The sequence below is a fragment of the Hypomesus nipponensis genome, chromosome 26 (genome assembly GCF_054491055.1).
Source record: "Hypomesus nipponensis isolate SF chromosome 26, ASM5449105v1, whole genome shotgun sequence".
Lineage (NCBI taxonomy): Eukaryota > Metazoa > Chordata > Actinopteri > Osmeriformes > Osmeridae > Hypomesus > Hypomesus nipponensis.
The window spans coordinates 5,860,154-5,880,599 of NC_140386.1; the positions used below are offsets into that span (position 1 = coordinate 5,860,154).

General features: G+C 46.1%; 1 protein-coding gene across 1 annotated transcript; it reads left to right on the forward strand.

Annotated features, from left to right (window-relative positions):
* The first annotated feature begins 1,573 nt into the window (after positions 1-1,573).
* On the forward strand, positions 1,574-19,942 carry LOC146221150 (desmoglein-2.1-like). Its single transcript, XM_084692292.1, has 16 exons — positions 1,574-1,720; positions 7,293-7,403; positions 7,531-7,689; positions 7,778-7,919; positions 8,131-8,300; positions 8,432-8,566; positions 8,744-8,929; positions 9,020-9,272; positions 9,462-9,636; positions 9,785-9,927; positions 10,340-10,561; positions 10,800-11,057; positions 11,225-11,346; positions 11,445-11,735; positions 12,523-13,798; positions 19,884-19,942. Exons 1-16 carry the CDS (start codon positions 1,673-1,675, stop codon positions 19,940-19,942), a joined length of 3,750 nt encoding a protein of 1,249 aa, XP_084548418.1. The 5' UTR covers positions 1,574-1,672.
* Positions 19,943-20,446: the final 504 nt, after the last annotated feature.

A 20,446-nucleotide genomic window follows, 5' to 3' on the forward strand; every position in this document is an offset into this window, starting at 1 on the left:
GGTTACAGTTCCGTCATATGAATTCTTATTTTATCGATGCCACACACACCCATTTTTACAAAGCTTAGAGACTGAGATCATTTAATTATGCCAGTTAGAATTTAATTACATGGGTGACAGTTTGCTTTGATCTTAATCCACCCCTCTGAGGACTGTAAACTAGCTTAACCAAGTAAGCAGGAGGGCTGTGGTGTGCTGGGAGAGAAACCATACTGCTATTGGCGATGGTGTGTGATATGGAAATTGTAATGAACACCACTTGCCAATTCTGCTCATCCTACTGTTCCCCTCTGGGGTTTTGACTTCAATGTGAAATTCCTTTGGCACTACTGAAGCATATGCTGGATCAGCTAAAACACTTTTTGACTTGTTTGGACGCAAATCATCTAGGTTCTTATTGCTTAATATCTTCTGTCTGTGGGCCTCAATGTATATTTTTGCCTCATACCTCAAGTCATGGTAACAAGCATACAATTAGTTGTCCTTTTAATCAGACTCAGTTGTCAATGTTCAGACATTGACATCATTTTGAGGGAGTATGTTTTATTATTATTATGATTGAAAAATGTCTCTCAATGGGGAATCCTCGGATTCTCGTTAATGCACTGTATTTTTGGCCAACATTACCATTTTTGGCCAAGAATTACATGTTTTTTTTTGTTTCTGAAATAAACATTACTTGTGACTACTTTTTTTGTCTTGACTCAGTTCTACTACGATGCATTTGCCTGCTCAATATGACGATTTGTTATCATATCCACATTATGTGTACAGTACATCGTTTGACTGTTGGCTTACTTATAGAAATGAATATCATCAAGCTTGGATACAAGGATAAAGAGAAACTACATTTTACAACTCTTACAACTTACTGAAACTCAAAGTGCAGACCTTTATGGAATGCTGTAGTTATCGAAATAGGTTTGGTTGGATATCCCTTGAAACCTGGGTTGGCAAGTAAATAAGACCTTTGTTGAAATGTATCGATAAAAACGTTTACTGTGTAATTAGCAGGACCAGTCTTTTGATGGAGGGCATACGATTGTTTGATTCTATATGTTCAATATGCGTTCAAGCAATGCTAAAAATTGAGAACAGCATACAACTTGTGTAAATCTCATAGTTGTCTGCTTCACTCAGATTCACTAAATGAAAACAAGATCATTATAGGACTTACTCATATTTTTATTCATCCCCCTCTTCAAACTGCAAGACAAAAACAGAAACATGAACAGACGTTACCTAAAGTGCTCGTGTGATTTTGCATGGGATCGTTTCCCATTTCTCTTTTCCATTAAATTGTTGACGATTAGTGCACCTCCCCCTCCACCACTAAACTACACAGGGTGGGAGGATCAAAATCCCTAGGGAGCAGGGACAAGCAGATAAAAAGACAGGCTGAGAGGCTGACAGAGACAGAGACACCCAAGAGCAGGATTTGGAATGATGAGAGTGTGACGTGTTAGACTCACTGCCTTGTCTCCAGCCCCTTGTACTTTGGTTGACTAGCAGCACGTCTTCCACCGGTTCCAGACAGCAGAAGTTCACCTGTCAATGAAATCTGACGACAAGCAGTTGTACCGTCATTTGAATAACCATCAGCTCTAGCCTCCAGCCAGACAGCTTCAAGGCATCTGGCTCTAGGTTAGATTATTCGTTAAACAACCCTGACATGGAGAAAGCACCAACCTTCACCTTGCTGCTGTGCTCTGCTATTCTGGTAAGTACTTTGAAGATTTTTAAATACATTTACATTTAGTCATTTAGCAGAGGTTCTTATCAAGAGCGACTTACAGTAAGTACAGGGACATTCCCCACCAGCCGAGGCAAGTAGGGTGAAGTGCCTTGCCCAAGGACGTCATTTAGCACGACCGGTAATCGAACCGGCAACCTTCTTATTATTAGCCCGATTCCCGTAACCGCTCAACCATCTGACCCCGATTTATATGTGCTCAAGGCTGCTTAACTATATGAATCATAGTTGATCACAATTAAATACAAGAGGATGCTTAACGGCAATTATGTACATTTTTTATTGGTTGTTGAAGGGAGAGGAAATAAGAAAACTTGTTGGAGCTTGGGTTGACAGCTAATTTACATTGCTCAGCAATGTACAGCACACTGACACATTTATACCCAAAGAATGGTGAAAATATGGGAGCCATAAAAAGTATGATGTCGGGGACCAGTTTACATTTACATTTAGCAGACGCTTTTATCCAATGCGACTTCCAAGAGAGAGCTTTACAAAAGTGCATAGGTCAATGATCATAAACAACCAGATAGCCCCAAAAACATTGCAGGTAGCCAAAACATGAAGCATACATTGTAAAAAGCAAATAAGTGCCAATAGGAAAAAACATAAGAGCATAGAGTTACACAAATTACAAATTAAACAACATGGACCTCAAAAGTGCAAGAGTGTACCTGTAGGAAAGCAAGCAACAATAATATAATTTACAGCGATAATAAGTAGTTAAATCAGTTCAAACAAACCAACAAGTGCAACAAGTCTCAAAAAGTGCCATTGCGTTCCCGAAGGAAATAAACTAAGATTGACTCAAACTAATCTTTCTTAAGTACCGTTGTACTCCCGGAACAAGTGTGTCTTACAGGGGCGGCTCCAGAATATTTTCAGTGGAGGAGCACAGGGGGGAGCAGCCGTGAATTAGGGGGGCGGCATCCAATTAAGTAATTGATACAAAAGTAATGTCACCACTGACATTTTAAATTCAATTCATGGGAATTATAGCAAACATTTAACAACAAACATTGTTTCCTTAAATTGCATGATGCCATATCAAACCATCAAACCATATAAACCACACCATATTATTTTGTTAATTTCCATGCTTTTTTTCAACAGACTCACTACCTCATGTTTTGTACTTGGGTAACGTTAGGTTACACTCAACGTCATTAACCCTCTTCTACAATACCGAAGCACTATGATGAGAAAATCAATGAATGCAGTACTTCACTACAATTGACTCAAGATGTTACCCAGATAGCAGAGCAGGGAGGACAAACGTTCTGCTCTCAATGTAATCACAACGGAGAGTTCCAAGCGTCAACAAATGCAAAACTGAACTTATTGCTCATTTAACATTGTGATAAAAAAAAAACACAATTGTGAGATTTAATGTACAATACAATGTACGCTGATCGACCTAGCTTAGAATGCCCACGACAGACTGAGGTTGCTTTGTTTTAGTTTTACAGTGCTTAAGTGTGATGACATGGTTGCGTTTTGATGTTTTTGGTACATTGGGCTTCATATAACATTTCAATTTTGAGTACTTGTATGTTGAAAGGCTTGCTATATAAAATATATGTATGTTCGTGCTCGGAAAAAGGCGCCTTTTTATATTCCCCTCAACTCCGCCATCTAGTGACTTTTTTGTGAACTGATCTGCACTATCTTCAATCCCCAGCACATATAAACTCTATATCACATAGATTAAACAACAAATTTAGCCAATCCCAAATTTAAGTAGGCTACTGTGTGAAAGGTGTTATGCAGGGCATTTGGATTTTAATGAGTGACAGTGATCAGCTCGACGTGACCTTCACTGTCATGAAATGACAGTTTACGGCTAGCTAGCTAGCTTAGTCTGACTTACCCTAACAGTTACATTTAGCTAGCAGTTTAAGTCGACATAAAATCCTAAATGTCTTGCATTATGCTAACAGAATTACAATAATAGCTAATATTTATATTTTATTTAGCTAACTATATCAATATCATAGCTTTGTTATCTTAACCGTTAGACCAAGGGAAGAAAGTGCTACTTACAAAACGGACTCATGTAACATTCAAACTGGTTGTCTTGAGAATGAGCGCGGGTCCTAAGAAAATTCTACAGTAATGCTGCAGAATGTTGTCGCCGCAAAAGGCCAATTCAGCAATAAAAACTGTGCTATCTGGGGAATGTGCGATTTAAATGATATTGTATAACTACAATTCATGTATCCTATATACACACACCATCAAAACCTACCTCAGTTTACGCTGTCCACAGAGTGTAACCTTTAGGGAAAGCGGGGATATATGGCTTCTGTCATGTTCTGTCCAGGCAATCATTTCTTATTGAGATTGACATCCTTCAGAGCCAATGAAAATAGGAGGGGGGCACCTGAGAACCACGTGCCACTCCGTGCCCCCCCATTGGCTCCGCCATTGGCGTCTTACTACCGGAACGAATGTGTTTAATTCGAAAAAACAATGAAGAACGTTTAAAATGGTCCATCATTAACAATCCATACAAATATAAGATTATGCCCAATGTTAAGGTTGAAATGAAGATTTAACTCAAGGGCGAGATTAGAGTTTGGTTCATGTGACACACTGTGCTGTATGAACTATTATCAGAGCCTGTTTAAGGAGAGCCTTTCCACTCCCTATTTAGCCCCATTGTACCGAATTTGGTTGCAGGTCCACCAGAGTTCCACTGGGAGTGATTGCGAGCGAGTGCATGTTGAATGGGAGTCTATGGAGCTAAACGGCTAAATTTGTCTCTTTTGCCTGATTGTCGTTGAGAAATCTCCGATTTGATTGTAGTTTTTGCATGTTCAACATGGATTATAGGTTGAAAGTTGAATGAACGAGTACTTATGTCCTTTTGATTTCTTACAGGGTGAGTCGTTGTTGCCTATAACACGCTAGCATTCTGCTAATGAATGCTGATTGGTTAGTGAAGGACTGATACGACCAGAGCTCCCGCTTGATGGCATCCGAAGCGGAATCAGAATGTCAGAGCATTAGCAACATAAGCAACAACAGTAGCAAGCCAAAACTCTTTCTAGCATGTGTATTGACAGGAAGAGCCTAACCTTTCAGCTGTGTTGTCGATGCCCTGAGAGAAAAAAGTAAATGACCAGAACTTGCCGTAAAGCAGTAGCTCTGGTCGTACGATGTGTATGACGTCAATTACATTTCCAAAAACTTTTTAGAACAGAAAGGCGACTTTAAAAAAATCTAACAGCCAGCAGTGTGTATTTTTTTTGCCTCCCCTTTCGAATTCAGAATTCAAATTACTAGACAAAAAATTATATCCTGAGAAAAGTGGATTTTGAGGGGTATAGCTCCATAGACCTCCATTCATTCTGCACTCGCTCGTTAGCGCCCTCACATGGAACTTTAACCAGTTCAGAACCCGGAAGTTTCCAGAGAGTGGCAGTTCTCTCTATATTAGACATTCTCTGCTATTATGTTGTATGCTTTTTTCCTCTGTCGGACATACGCAGTTACTAACATCAAAACTAATTCCTTCAGGCAACAGCTGGCATGGTTTAAAATACAGCAGGTTAAGTGTTTCATATATGAGTCTGGAGAGTGTTACGATGTCTTTCGTGTAACCATGAGCAATTCTGTGGAACGAACAATGATCTCAGTTTGTCGTTTGATTACGTGTTCAACCTGTTTACAACAGTTGGAGACCTGTTGCTTCACAAAACATTTTTTCCCTGCAGACTACAAAATGAAACCCCAGTTGAAATATCTGAGGATAAAATATATATTTTTTTAAATGAATACTGTATGTTTTAAATTACTTAGCAGTGCAGAACCGCCCGCAAAGAGCGTTCATTAACCAACCTGACATTAGGTGCAGGTAATACCATTCATTCTTTACAAGCAGTGTCACAGACCTAACTAGAGAGGGTACCATTTCTGGGGAAATTGTAGGGTGTGCTTGTTTGCGTCGGTTGCAGGTGTGTCCGTTTTCCCTTCTAGTGATATTTTCAAGCATTTAGCCTACTCATATTGCATAATTCATTAAGAACACCCTTTCAAACAAGCGAACACCCTTTCAAACAAGCTACTGAAACAACGTTGTCACTGGCAGTATTTCAAATTGAATTGCGATTCAAACAGTACCATCTGCTAACTGAAAATAAGCCCCCTAAAACGTAAATAAGTTTGATATTAATTTAGGAGGACATGGCTAATTCAAAAGCAGTTTGCTAGAGGCAAGCTAGCTGCTGTTGCTAGCCACACTTCACTGATTGTTTGAAAGCGGCGGAAATGAGAACGTTTGTTTTGACATAATAGCTATGGCATTGAAGACAGTACTGTAGCCTCCTACTACACACTGCCAGTGGGCAAGCCGAGTCTGTGACTCTGAGGCTAACGTCAAAACAAGACGCGGTCTCACTCAAATTCCAAGTTTTACACACATCACAAAAACATGCTGACCCGCTGGCTGTCTTTGCAATTGCCATATCTTTAAAACACTGTTCTCCATTTTCATGTAGAATTGACCCTGGTACAAAATTAAGAAAATACTCATCAGACGCAGATCGACAACAGCTGCCGCAATTGTCCATGGAGGCTGACGGGGCTCTCACGTAGCAAACAAATCAAAGTTTTTACAGCAACCTACATTAAAATCTTACCAGGCTGTCTTCACAATAGTCATATCGTCATAACATTTCCCTCTTTCTGGTTTTTCGTGTAAAATTGAACTATAAAATTACGAAAATACTACTATGACGCTTTCTAGCATGGCTGCCGCCTAAAAGACTAGGCGGTCTCACGGGCGACACGCACTCATTCAATTTACAAAGACTTTCACGACCTAATTAAAAAATCTGAGATCCACTCGAAATCGCTTTCTCAACAAAGTCCAATTGTTGGGAAATTTTGGGGGTTGTATTTTTCATTCATAATCCAAGCTCCAACTTGCGTGCTAGAACGTCTCTATCACCTTGTATCCATGCGTCGTTGCTGACGTAGTGACGTAGGTTAGTGAGTCCCCTTGTTGACAGAATGCACTTTTTAGCCACAAAAACGTAACCTCCTAAACTGTGCAACGGAACGTAAATCCGAATAGAAGCAACGCAATCGTGACCAAGACGAACCTTTTGACATCAACGTTGTCTATGTAGTCCAAATATTGACTGAGCCTTAGGGGCGCGAAAATAAACAATAATAATAAATGTGAGATAACAATGGTTTGTACTCGCCGAAGGCAAGCACACCCGAATGACAGCCTTGACATTAACAGGTATAATTGGTCATACAAATCTTATAAAGACACAGTACAGGCCTGAAGCATGAAGTGTGATGTGAGTGAAACCTGTATTACCACAAATATCAGTCCAGCATGTGTTATCAATGAGACTCGCTATCAACAAGAAAAAGTTATATTTATCATCCACATTGCCTGAAGTTGACAAGTACAGTTTTATTATATTATTAATGATCAAATTTAAAAATATTTACATCTTGAGCGTAATTAATGTATTATTTCAATGTAAGGGAGTGATTTAACATCCTGTTGTCTTTGAAGCTCTGTGGTGACTGGGCGTGGGACTTGAAGCGCCACAAAAGAGAATGGATCGTTCCAGCACAAAAGCTCAGGGAAAACTTTGACTACACCAACAAGAAATACGTTGCCATAGTAAGACTTCTCTCTTTTCTCATTCTGCTTGTTCTGTTATAGTTTCTAGTGAGGTATCATTTCTTAGAAGCGCACTGCTGGAAAAAGCTCTGTGTCTGAGAGCATTCCATTCTCTTTCTATTTTTAGATTCGATCAGATCTGGCGGATGGCGGGGAGACTCTCTTCTATACCCTGTCTGGCCCTGGAGCTAGCAAGGATCCTGTCAATCTGTTCATCGTGGGAGAAAATGACGGGCTGGTCCGCATTCGAGGGATTCTAGACCGAGAACGGATACCCAAATACACAGTAAGCACAATCACACACACAAACACACACACTAACACACACTTCATACTTGTCATGTAATGAATGTGCGTGCTTCTTCTGTCTGTAGATGATTGGTTGGGCCAAATTTAAAAATGGCACAGTGGCAGAGGAAAGAATTGACTTGAACATTGAGGTGGTGGATGAAAACGACAACCCACCTGTATTTGACATACAGGTGCCGGCCACTGTCATAGAGTCCAGCCCTCCAGGTAATGTCCTCTCAAACTCCTACTTCCTGTCAGGCTAACTAGTGACATGATGCTGGACTAACAACCGACTTAACATGATGTGACTATGACCAGACATCTTTGTGTCTTCAAGCGTTTCCATTTCCACCAGCGTGATTGAACCTAACACCCTGCCTGGTGTGTGATTGTCATCGCATCTACCAACGGCTACTGTCTTCTCTCTGCCCCACAGGGACAGTGGTTACCAAGGTAACTGCCACCGACGCTGATGAGGCCAACTCTCTCCACTCCAAGATCTCCTACAGCATCACCAAACAAGAGCCGACCGATGGTGCCATGCTTTTCAGCATCGACAGGAACACAGGATCAATCTTTGTCAAGAATCCATCGATTGACAGAGAAGTAGGTGGAGCTTGGAATAGTTCTAGTAGACCGACAAGCTCCCAAAGCTTGTTTTTAAGTTGATGATATGCTGGATCTTCCAAAAGAAAAATGGATTTCACTAAAATGCTGTTTATCTTTCTCTAACACAGAAACATGATTCTTACCTTCTGACCATCAAAGGAACTGATATGGATGGAGCATCCAGTGGCAACACAGGCACAACACAAGTGAAAATTCAAGTTGTGGACATAAACGACAACCTCCCAGTTCTGGAGAAAGATGAGGTGAAAATAGACTAGGAATGCATTTGAACCCATTTCACATGATGTTTTTCTGTGTCAAGGACATTCCAGTAGCATAGCAGCAGAGTTTAGCTTGGCTCTGCGTTTCAACCTGAGCTACATCTGCTGAGTGTGGCCTCGTCTGAACCTGTAACATGTCTCCCTGCTGGGTCTCTGCAGTACTCTGGGAGCATTAGTGAGAACACAGTGGATGTGGAGGTCATGAGGTTCCAGGCCCTGGACTCAGACCTGGAGAAAACAGACAACTGGCTTGCTGAATTTGAAATTGTCTCCGGAAACGAAGACCAAATCTTTGGCATTCACACCGACCCCAGGACCAACGAGGGGGTGCTCACTCTTATAAAGGTATGATTCGATCTGACTGGATGGGTCGCTTCCACTATGGAGGGTGCCAGGGAACGTGACAATGCTGATTCTTATTCATCTCTTTTGCAGCCTGTTGATTTTGAGTTACATCCTAACTTACAGTTAGGATTGGTGGTGACGAACAAGGCACCTTTAGTTGGTGGGGCTGGGGTTGGTGGTGGGGCAGGGGGCGGTGGCGGTGGCGGGGCAGGGGGCGGTGGCGGGGCAGGGGGCGGTGGCGGGGCAGGGGGCGGTGGCGGGTCAGGGGGCGGTGGCGGGGCAGGGGGCGGAGGCGGGGCAGGGGGCGGTGGCGGGGCAGGGGGCGGAGGCGGGTCAGGGGGCGGTGGCGGGGCAGGGGGCGGAGGCGGGGCAGGGGGCGGTGGCGGGGTAGGGGGCGGTGGCGGGGCAGGGGGCGGTGGCGGGTCAGGGGGCGGTGGTGGGTCAGGGGGCGGGGCCGGTGTTGCAGGTGGAACTTGGGGTGGAACTGGAACGGCCTCCAGTGGAGCAGCCGGGAGTAAGCCGGTAATTGGAGGCGGTAAAAGATACCCTGTGAAGATTGCTGTAAAAAACCTTCCTGACGGCCCTGTGTTCAGGCCTGTAGTCAAGCCTTTGTTCTTATCAGAAAGCCCAGGAGACGGTGTATCTAAAGTGATTGCTACTTACAATGCCATAGACGGAGACACTGGAGAACCGGCAGAAAATGTCCAGTGAGTGCACACTTGGCTCATCCCGGGATGAAATCTATTTAAAAAGAAATTAAAGTAACGTACTCTCACTAAATGAGGAAACATGGAACTGGTCATGTTTTATGGAACAGCTATTGAAAATCTGATTATTTCCATTTGATCCACAAAGATATGCTAAAGGTTTTGACCCCGACAACTGGCTGTCGGTCAACCCGGACACAGCTGAGATCACACTCAACAAGCAGCCGGATCGAGAGTCGCCGTACCTGGTCAATGGGACATACTACGCCAAGATACTCTGCTTGACCAAAGGTAGGCATTATAGCATCACATCATCAAAAGTCTTGAGATAATAGTAGTAATTCTTATAATGGACTTTTTCTCAAAACAATTACTGTAGAGTCTCCAAAAGCCCTGCTTGATCATTACTGTCAATCTCAAACAAAGAACAGGGAGTCAGGTGGCTGAGCGGTTAGGGAATCGGGCTAGTGATCCGAATGTTGCCGGATCGATTCCCGGCCGTGCCATATGACGTTGTGTCCTTGGGCAAGGCACTTCACCCTACTTGCCTCCCTGTACTTACTGAAGTCGCTCTGGATAAGGGCGTCTACTAAATGTAACAAGTAGACATTTATAGGAAACATTCAAGGACAGGATTCAAATTCTGGATACAGTTGCGGGATTGCATTGCACGTTCGGCTGATTTCCCATGTTCTTCTCTTAGACATGCCCATAAAGACAGCGACAGGAACCATTGCTATACACGTGGAGGACTCAAATGACAACTGCCCCGTGCTAATCAGCACGCAGGAATACCTGTGCTCCGGCACGGAGATGTTCAACATCACGGCGGAAGATCTGGACGCGAATCCCAACGGAGCCCCTTTGAAATTTACACTGGTGTCTGAGGAGAGCATGGGGGCGTGGAAGGTGGAGGAGATATCAGGTGAGAGTACCTCTTAACTCTCTGTAAACCTCAACGAGAGTGAAGGTTTGAACACGGCGAATGGCGAAAGAATCGGTGCAACTTCTAAAAAAGTCATTGGAAACATTGCGACGAGGTGGCACCATACACTGTATGCAAAGCATTGAAAGCGCTTTAGTTGTGGCTCTAGGCAAACCATTACTTACATTTCTACATATGCATCAAAGATCTTGAAACAACTTGAACTCTCCCCCACCAGACACCAGCGCCTCTCTCAGGGCCATGGAGCCCCTGTGGCCCGGCCTGTATGACATCACCCTCATCATACAGGACCAGCAGGAGCTGGCCTGCCCCGAACCTCAGCACCTCCTGTTACAAGTGTGCACCTGCTCCTCCTCCAACGACAGGACCTGCAATGTCAAAGGTGCAGCTGGAGAGATAGCGGCCTTAAAGGGGTCGTCGTCGTTCGGACTGTCGGGGATTGGTATCCTGGTGTTGGCATTTCTAATACTACTGCGTGAGTATGACTAGATATGAGATTTCCATTGTGAGGTGATCACGGAAATACTATTTAAATACTGTATATCGTACATGGACAACATGTACGGGAAAGACATACACATGGGTCAGTCTATTGTCGCTTCTCTCCTTCGCTCCTCTGAACCTCCATCTCCCTGTACACAGTCGTTCCTCTTCTTCTGCTGTTCTGTCACTGCGGGGGCCTGGCTGGGGGCTTTACTGAGATGCCCTTTGACACCAAAACCCACCTCATCTCCTACCACACCGAGGGCCAGGGAGAGAACACAGTAGGCGGAGCGTTCCCCGTCAACACTAGGCCTTTGACGCCCCATTTCCTTCCGTTCTCTCCAGTAACACTGACCCCCGACCCCCTGTTTTCTCACAGGAAGTGCCTCTGCTCGTCATGCCGACTCAAGTGGACTCAGGAAAGGCCCAGACCACCACCATGGGCATGGGCTCGGCAGCAGCCGTGGGATGCGGAGCCTTCCAGAACTCCGCCTCCACCATGGGCAGTGGTTACTACCAGGATGGCCGCGTGGACATGGCCTACTGGAACGGGAGGGAGCTGGCGGGTCAGCAACAAGGAAGTGGCTTCTACTCTGAGTTTGACGCCAGAGAGGAGGCCTATAATGGCATCGCCTTGCCAGACCACATTCTGGATGCCTATTACTCTCAGGTGAGTTAAGAACTAACAGTTTGTCATTCCCACATCTAGTCTTTAAACCATAGTGTGGGGGAGAAATAAGGGGACTGTAAACCTTAGGGTTGTTGTCAAAGTGTGTTCGCCCTTGGGTGTCGGTTAGAACACAAATGGATCCAGAAACGATCAGACTTATGGAGGTTTAATGAATATTGAAAATAAGGTGTGGTCTACAAGAAATAAGAGACATACAATTACTAATGTATATCATACACACAGGAATAATACACAAATCATCTTGTTGAAGAGACCAATTAAACATCAGAGCCTACTGCCTTCAGAGCTACGCGTCTAAACTGTCGCACCTCAGTAAACAACGTAGCATCAATAGCTTCTGAACCAGCGCGTCTGTTATAACATTTAACACTGGAGCTCTTCACTATTTATAACGAAACTCGGTAATAACAATCCTACTAACAAAAAACAGCATACATCTTTGAACGGTACTTGACAGTACTCTGCCAAGCAGAGTATCTTGGCGGTACTTGACAGTATTTGACAGATACTACAATTCGTTCCTTGACGCACACCGCTTGGCTCATGCACAACATTAAACTCTAACTGGCAAAGTAACTCTCCTCTCGATGCTAGTCACGCTACTAACGAGTCGCACTGCACTCGCGTCACTAACGGGCGGAGCTACTGTTTAACAGGTAACCTACAACACACAAACACAGTAGCACTATAGCCTTTTGTACACATAGTACACCACACATGTTTGAACGAGTGTTCAAAGCTTGGGTTTGTCATGTGTGTTGCGCAGAAGACAAGCGCCGCGGGAGAGAACAACGCCCAGAAGGACTGTCTGTTGGTGTACGACAACGAGGGCCAGGGTTCTCCTGTGGGCTCAGTGGGCTGCTGCAGCCTCCTGGAATCTGACGACGACCTCCAGTTCCTCAGCGACCTGGGGCCACAGTTCAGGACCCTGGCTGAGATCTGCTCCCCTCCCAAACCTGTTATTGAAGGTGTTGTTGACTCAGGACATACTGACGTTGAAATACTACCCAAGACCACCATCCCTCGCAGTCGTGTCAACAACCCTCCATCTGGCCAGTCATTCTTCAGCAACTTGCACACCTCCCAGCCATCCACCAGCAACGTCGACATCAACCAGTCATCCACCAGGAGCGTTGATATCAACCATGTCAGCATTTCCAAATCAGCCCCCACAAGTTATGTCACTGAGGTGATCAGTCAGCCTGTTCCTCTGTCTCCCCCTGCTGGTCAGACCATCCTGGTGCTGCAGCCTATGCACTACGTAGTGGAGCCACAGGTCCACAACACTGTGCTGTTGGCAGAAAGGCCCGCTGCTAACCTGCAGGGTATGATAATGGTCAACGGGCCTCCGCCTGGAGCCACTCAGGGTCTGATGGTGCAGGGGCAGCGGGTGGTGTCCAGCGGGCCTACCCAGGGCCAGGGGATGGTGCTGGTGGAGAGGAGTGGAAGTGGGGGGCAAGCTAGGCTGGAGGGAGGGAACTCTAACCTGATTCACATGGGCCCTTATACTGGGTCTCAGAATATGATGGTGGTGGAGGGACAGGTTCCCATGGGGTCAGGGCAAGTCCTGCAGGGGGGCCAGATTGTGCAAGGGGGGCAGGTGCTTCAAGGGGGGCAGGTTCTCCAGGGGGGTCAGATGCTTCAAGGGGGGCAAATGCTCCAGGGGGGGCAAATGCTTCAAGGGGGGCAGGTGCTCCAGGGAGGGCAATTGCTTCAAGGGGGGCAGGTGCTGCAGGGGGGGCAAATGCTTCAAGGGGCAGGTGCTGCAGGGGGGGTAAATGCTTCAAGGAGGGCAGGTGCTGCAGGGGGGGCAAATGCTCAAGGGGGGCAGGTGCTCCAGGGGGGGCAAATGCTCAAGGGGGGCCAGACATGGATGCAGCAGGGCTCCCTTCAACATGGGGGCCTGTCAGGGTCTCACAGCATGCTGCTGATGGAGGGCCAGGGGGGCATCGCGGGGCAGGTGGTTCAGGAGGGGCTGTCCGGGCTTGCCCAGGGCTCCCTGCAGAGAAGTGGGCTTTCTGGCACCCAGAGAGCCCAGTACAGTAAGCAGACCAGCGGTGCTAATGCAGTGCAGGCTCCCACAGCAGCACGCTGGGGTTTAAACGCTCCTAAAGGCTGTAGTGATGGGAAGTTCGGTTCATTTTACTGATTCGGTTCTTTGAATCTCGTTCAGTAAAATGAACAAATCTTTTTTCGAGTCATTCGTTAATTTCGGGAGGGGGGGGGGGGTGGGGCTATACGTCCACTGCAAACACGTATGAGTCTCATGTAGGTTAGTGCATGACATGTGCACCAGCAGATACTATTTCAAAAGAAATTCCTGCATTAAAATAATGTATCATGAGTTTGTATGATTTGGTCATGTATTGTCACTCTAGCATTTAATTATCACGTCAAACAATTACACTGCACTAAACTGTAAGTGTAAATGTAAAGTGAAAATAACAAAACCAGTCAGTATGATGACTTGAGCGAATATCATTCACGTCTTACTAAAACAGCGGCCACACAAAAGGGAATAAGGAAACTGTTTCCTCTACTAAAAAATACAATGCGGGTCACATGAAAAAAGGATCCAAAGACTCGTAGAAAGACTGAGTCGGGAAATGAACGAATCGTTCATTTCCTCTAGCTACAGAGCCTATGCAGGTCACGTGAAAAATGATCCAAAGACTCGTAGAAAGACCGGGTCGGGAAATGAACAAATCGTTCGTTTCCTCTAGCTACAGAGCCTATGCAGGTCACGAAAAAAATGATCCAAAGACTCGTAGAAAGACCGAGTCGGGAAATGAACGAATCACTCGTTGAGAGGACTCGTTACTCCCGAGTCCTTATAAGGATTCGTTCAAAATGAACGAATCGTTCGCGAACGACACTCACAATCACTCTTGGGCTGGTAGTACAGAGCAGTCAAGCAGGCACAGGTCGTCAACAGGCAAACAGAGCAAGGCAGGTGTAAGGCTGGGTGTCAAACCTGCCCGTCTCGTCTCGTCATCTTCCGCTTGTCCGGGGATCGGGTCGCGGGGGCAACGACCTAAGCAGGGAGGCCCAGGCTTCCCTCTCCCCGGCCACTTCCACCACCTCTTCCTGGGGGACCCCGAGGCGTTCCCAGGCCAGCCGAGTGACATAGTCCCTCCAGCGTGTCCTGGGTCTTCCCCGGGGCCTCTTCCCAGTGGGACGTGCCCGGAACACCTCACCAGGGAGGCGTCCAGGAGGCATCCTAATCAGATGCCCGAGCCACCTCAGCTGGCTCCTCTCGACGCGGAGGAGCAGCGGTTCTACTCTGAGCCCCTCCCGGATGACCGAGCTTCTCACCCTATCTCTAAGGGAGAGCCCGGACACCCTGCGGAGGAAGCTCATTTCGGCCGCTTGTATTCGCGATCTCGTTCTTTCGGTCACTACCCATAGTTCGTGACCATAGGTGAGGGTAGGAACGTAGATCGACTGGTAAATAGAGAGCTTCGCCTTTCGACTCAGCTCCTTCTTCACCACGACGGACCGATGCAGAGCCCGCATCACTGCGGACGCCGCACCGATCCGCCTGTCGACCTCGCGCTCCATTCTTCCCTCACTCGTGAACAAGACCCCGAGATACTTGAACTCCTCCACTTGGTTCAGGATCTCCTCCCCGACCCGGAGATGGCACTCCACCCTTTTCCGGTCGATAACCATGGCCTCAGATTTGGAGGTGCTGATTCGCATCCCAGCCGCTTCACATTCGGTTGCGAACCGCTCCAGTGAGAGCTGAAGGTCACGGCCCGATGAAGCCAACAGGACCACATCATCTGCAAAAAGCAGCGACCCGATCCTGAGGTCACCAAACCGGACCCCCTCAACACCCTGGCTGCGCCTAGAAATCCTGTCCATATAGGTAATGAACAGAATCGGTGACATAGGGCAGCCCTGGCGGAGTCCAACCCTCACCGGAAACAAGTTCGACTTACTACCGGCAATGCGGACCAAACTCTGGCACCGGTCGTACAGGGACCGGACAGCCCCGATCAGGGAATCCGGTACCCCGTACTCTCGGAGCACCCCCCACATGAGCCCCCGAGGGACACGGTCGAACGCCTTTTCCAAATCCACAAAACATGTGTAGACTGGTTGGGCGAACTCCCATGTACCCTCCAGGACTCCGCGGAGGGTATAGAGCTGGTCCACTGTTCCACGGCCAGGACGAAAACCACATTGCTCCTCCTGAATCCGAGGTTCGACAATCCGGCGGACCCTCCTCTCCAGGACCCCTGAATAGACCTTCCCAGGGAGGCTGAGGAGTGTGATCCCCCTAAAGTTGGAGCACACCCTCCGGTCCCCCTTTTTAAAGAGGGGAACCACCACCCCGGTCTGCCAGTCGAGAGGCACTGTCCCCGATGTCCACGCGATGTTGCAGAGTCGTGTCAACCAAGACAGCCCTACAACATCCAGAGCCTTAAGGAACTCCGGGCGGACCTCGTCCACCCCAGGGGCCCTGCCACCGCGGAGCTTTTCAACCACCTCGGCCCCAGAGATAGAAGGGCCCCCCCCGATGTCCCCAGACTCTGCCTCCACGTCGGAAAGCGTGTTGGTGGAATTAAGGAGGTCTTCAAAGTATTCCTTCCACCGATCCAGGACGTCCCCCGTCGAAGTCAGCAGCGCACCGTCCCTACCGTATACAGTGTTGACAGAGCACTGCTTCCCCCTCCTGAGTCGCCGGATGGTGGTCCAGAACCTTTTTGAAGCCGTTCGGAAGTCATTCTCCATGGCCTCGCCGAACTCCTCCCATGCCCGGGTTTTTGCCTCCGCGACCGCCAGAGCCGCGTTCCGCTTGGCCTGTCGGTACACATCAGCTGCCTCAGGAGTCCTACCAGCCAATAAAGCCCGATAGGCCTCCTTCTTCAGCTTGACGGCATCCCTCACCTCCGGAGTCCACCACCGGGTCCGAGGGTTACCGCCGCGACATGCACCGACCACCTTGCGGCCGCAGCTCCGGTCAGCCGCTTCAACAATGGAGGCCCGGAACATGGCCCATGGTCAAACCTGCCCCCACCTCTCATATGCTAAAGTCTGGAGTTTCTGGACGGTCTCAACTTGATGGCTCTCACACCCCATTCAAGATGTGGTCTGATTGGTTGTTCTTGTGTATAAAGGGAATTGTAATGCATTGTTCTTTGGATTCTTCGTCTCCTGAGACCTTCTCCTCAGTTCTCCCTTGTCCTACTGTCCTACTCCTTGCTCACCTCTTGCTTTCTCTCTGATTTACAATGATCATGGTAGAGTAGGTAAGATTGAAAGCTTTCATATTGTAACATGTTTGCCTTGTAATTGATTTCATTCATTTGCAAAGTTATTAAATGCGTATTTCATTTAACCGTACTTTGACCATTCTTGCTCTGATTTAACCCATAGAGTCAAATACCTGGAATTCTATTGGTATTGGCATTATTTGGTTCATGCTAATACACTGTTCAGTTTCCCATCTTCCTTTACACCATAGGGGAATTAGTTTAGGTTGTTTGGACAATATTTACCCCCCTACACAGGCAAATCCAAAGGATGGTGGGGTCACAGGCTTGTGTCGAGCAGGGGCTGGCAGGAATTTCAGAGGCTAGGCACAGAGCAGGTATCGATGTCAAGCAGGGGTTGTTATGTCGGTTTCTAAGATTCCAAAGGGAAGAGCAGGAGAATGGTCGAGACAAAAACAAAGGTTTGGTAAACATAAATCTCGGTGATAAGTACGCTCGGTATTGCAGGTAAAGAATATAACTAACAAGATTTTGCAGCAAAGAAACTAAGTTGGTATGTATAGAGTGAAACCTCTAATCAGGAAAAGGAGATGCAGGTGTGTGTGTGTGTGTTGAGGAATGTCAAAACTGTGAGCCACCACTGTCATAATGTTACAGTTCCGTCATATGAATTTGTATTTTATCAATGGCACACACACCCACAGACATTTTTACAAATCTTGGAGTGAGATCATTGAATCATGCCAGTTAGGATTTTATTACATGGGTGACATTTTGCTTTGGTCTTTATCCACCCCTCTGAGGACTGAAAACTAGCTTAACCGGGTAAGCAGGAGGGCTGTGGTGTGCTGGGAGACAAACCATACTGCTATTGGCGGTGGTGTGTTATATGCAAATTGTAATGAACACCACTTGCCAATTCTGCTCCTCCTACTGTTCCCCTCTGGGGTTTTGACTTCAATGTGAAATTCCTTTGGCACTACTGAAGACTATCCAGGATCAGCTAAAACACTATTTGCCGTGTTTGGACACTGAGCTGTATGTGAGCTTCACAGCTGAACAGACCTACTGTATGACGGTAGATTGGGTCGTATATGCCAAAACTGTCTCTCAAGCTCATCATCTAGGCTCTCACTGCTTAATATCTTCACTGCCATTGTTTTGGGGGTTGATGTTGGTAGTTGTGTGAAATTACTTTGTTGTTCTGGTTGTTCTGTGGGCCACGATGTATATTTTTGCCTCATGCCTCAAGTCATGGTAACAAGCATACAATTAGTTGTCCTTTTAAATCAAACTCAGTTGTCAATGTTCAGACATGGACATCATTTTGAGGGAGTATGTTTTATTATTATTATGATTGAAAAATGTCTCTCAATGGGGAATCCTCAGTTTCTCGTTAATGCACTGTATTTTTAGCCAACATAAAAAATATGTTCTTCTTTGTTTCTGAAATAAACATTACTTGTGACAACTTTTTAGTCACGACTTAGATCCACTACGATGCATTTGCCTGCTCAACATGACGATTTGTAATCCTATCCACATCATGTGTACAGTACATCGTTTGACTGTTGGCTTACTTTTAGAAATGAATATCATCAGGCTAGGATGCAGAGTAACTTCATTTTACAACTCTTACAACTGACTGAAACTCAAAGTGCAGACCTTCAATGCTGTAGTTATCTTAATAGGTTTGGTCGATAACCCTGGAAACCTGGGTTGGCAAGTAAATAAGGCCTTTTTTCAAAAACGTGTAAAAGAAATGTATCAATAAAAACATTAACCGTGTGATTAGCAGGACCGCTCTTTTGATGGATGGCATACGATTCTTTGATACGATATGTTTAATACGCATTTAACATTCGTGAGAATAACATCCAAAATAAACCATGAACTTACATTAATCTCATAGTTGTCTGCTTCACTCAAGACTCATTCAATAACAATAACGGCACTAACCTACATGGTTGTGGGAGGATTGAAAACCACAAGAAAGCCCCCTCCCCCATCAGGGACTAGCAGATAAAAAGACAGGCTGAGAGTCTGACAGAGACAGAGACACCCAAGAGCAGGGGTGGAAGGATTACAGTGTGACGTGTTAGACTCACTGCCTTGTCACCAGCCCCTTGTACTTTGGTTCACTAGCAACACGTCTTCCACCGGTTCCAGACAGCAGAAGTTCACCTGTGAATACAATCTGACGACAAGCAGTCATACATCTGAATAACCATCAGCTCTAGCCTCCAGCCAGACAGCTTCAAGGCATCTGGCTCTAGGTTAGATTATTCGTTAAACAACCCTGACATGGAGAAAGCACCAACCTTCACCTTGCTGCTGTGCTCTGCCATTCTGGTAAGTACTTTCCAGGTTTTTTAATATGTTTACAGTTAGTCATTTATTTAGCACGTGCTCTTATCCAAAGCGACTTACAGTAAGTACATGGACATTATTTCTGAATGTATAAACGTTAAATACATTTAGGTCCATGCAGCTGTGATATTCATTTAAGTCATTTAAAAGACTCTTGCCACTTCAGTGTCATAACCAAGTATGTTTTGAATTACTTAGCAGTGCAGAACAGCCCGCAAAGAGTGTTGATTAACTGACCTGTGTAGCAACCCAGGGGACTTGAAGGCCCGACACACCATAAAATAGGACTGAGACACGGGGGTTAACATAAATGGGTTTTTACTGAAGGGTTTCAGGGTAAGGGTAGTGGGACAAACTTTAAATTAGGGGTCTTCCCATCCGGGGTCTGTGGTCCTTCACGGAGTGCGGTTCTGGGGGGGGCAAAGCAGAGGGAAAGGTTAATAGCAACGTTCCTCCAGGGTTGTCTCTCTGGTTCTCTCTTCCCCCTCGGCCTTGGGCTGGCTCCCCTTTAAGCCCTCGCCTGATTGCCGTATAGGCTCCAGGTGTGACCAGTGCCATGTGCCCAGTGGCTGCAGCACCTCAACCAGCAGGTAGACTCCCTCTATCACCTACCCCAATTGAAGTTGACGGACCCGCCTTTGGGCCCGGATTGGCTGGTCTGACTCCCCTGGTTTGCTACACCTGACATTAGGTGCAGGTAATACCATTCATTCTTTACAAGCTGTGTCACAGACCGAATGACAGCCTTGACATTAACAGGTATAATTGGTCATAAACATCTCATAAACACACAGTACAGGCATGAAGCATGAAGTGTGATGTGCGTGAAACCTGTATTACCACAAACATCAGTTCCTTTTCAAGTGTGCATTTGAGAGAAACTGAAATGAACATTGTTGTCAACGAGACTCACCATCAACAAGAAAAAGTTATATTTATCATCGACATTGCCTGAAGTTGACAAGTAGTGTTTTCAATTATTACATTATTAATGGTCAAATATTTATATAATATTTAAATCTTGAGCGTAATTAATGTACTGGTTCAAATAAGGGAGTGATTCAACCTCCTGTTGTCTTTGCAGCTCTGTAGTGACTG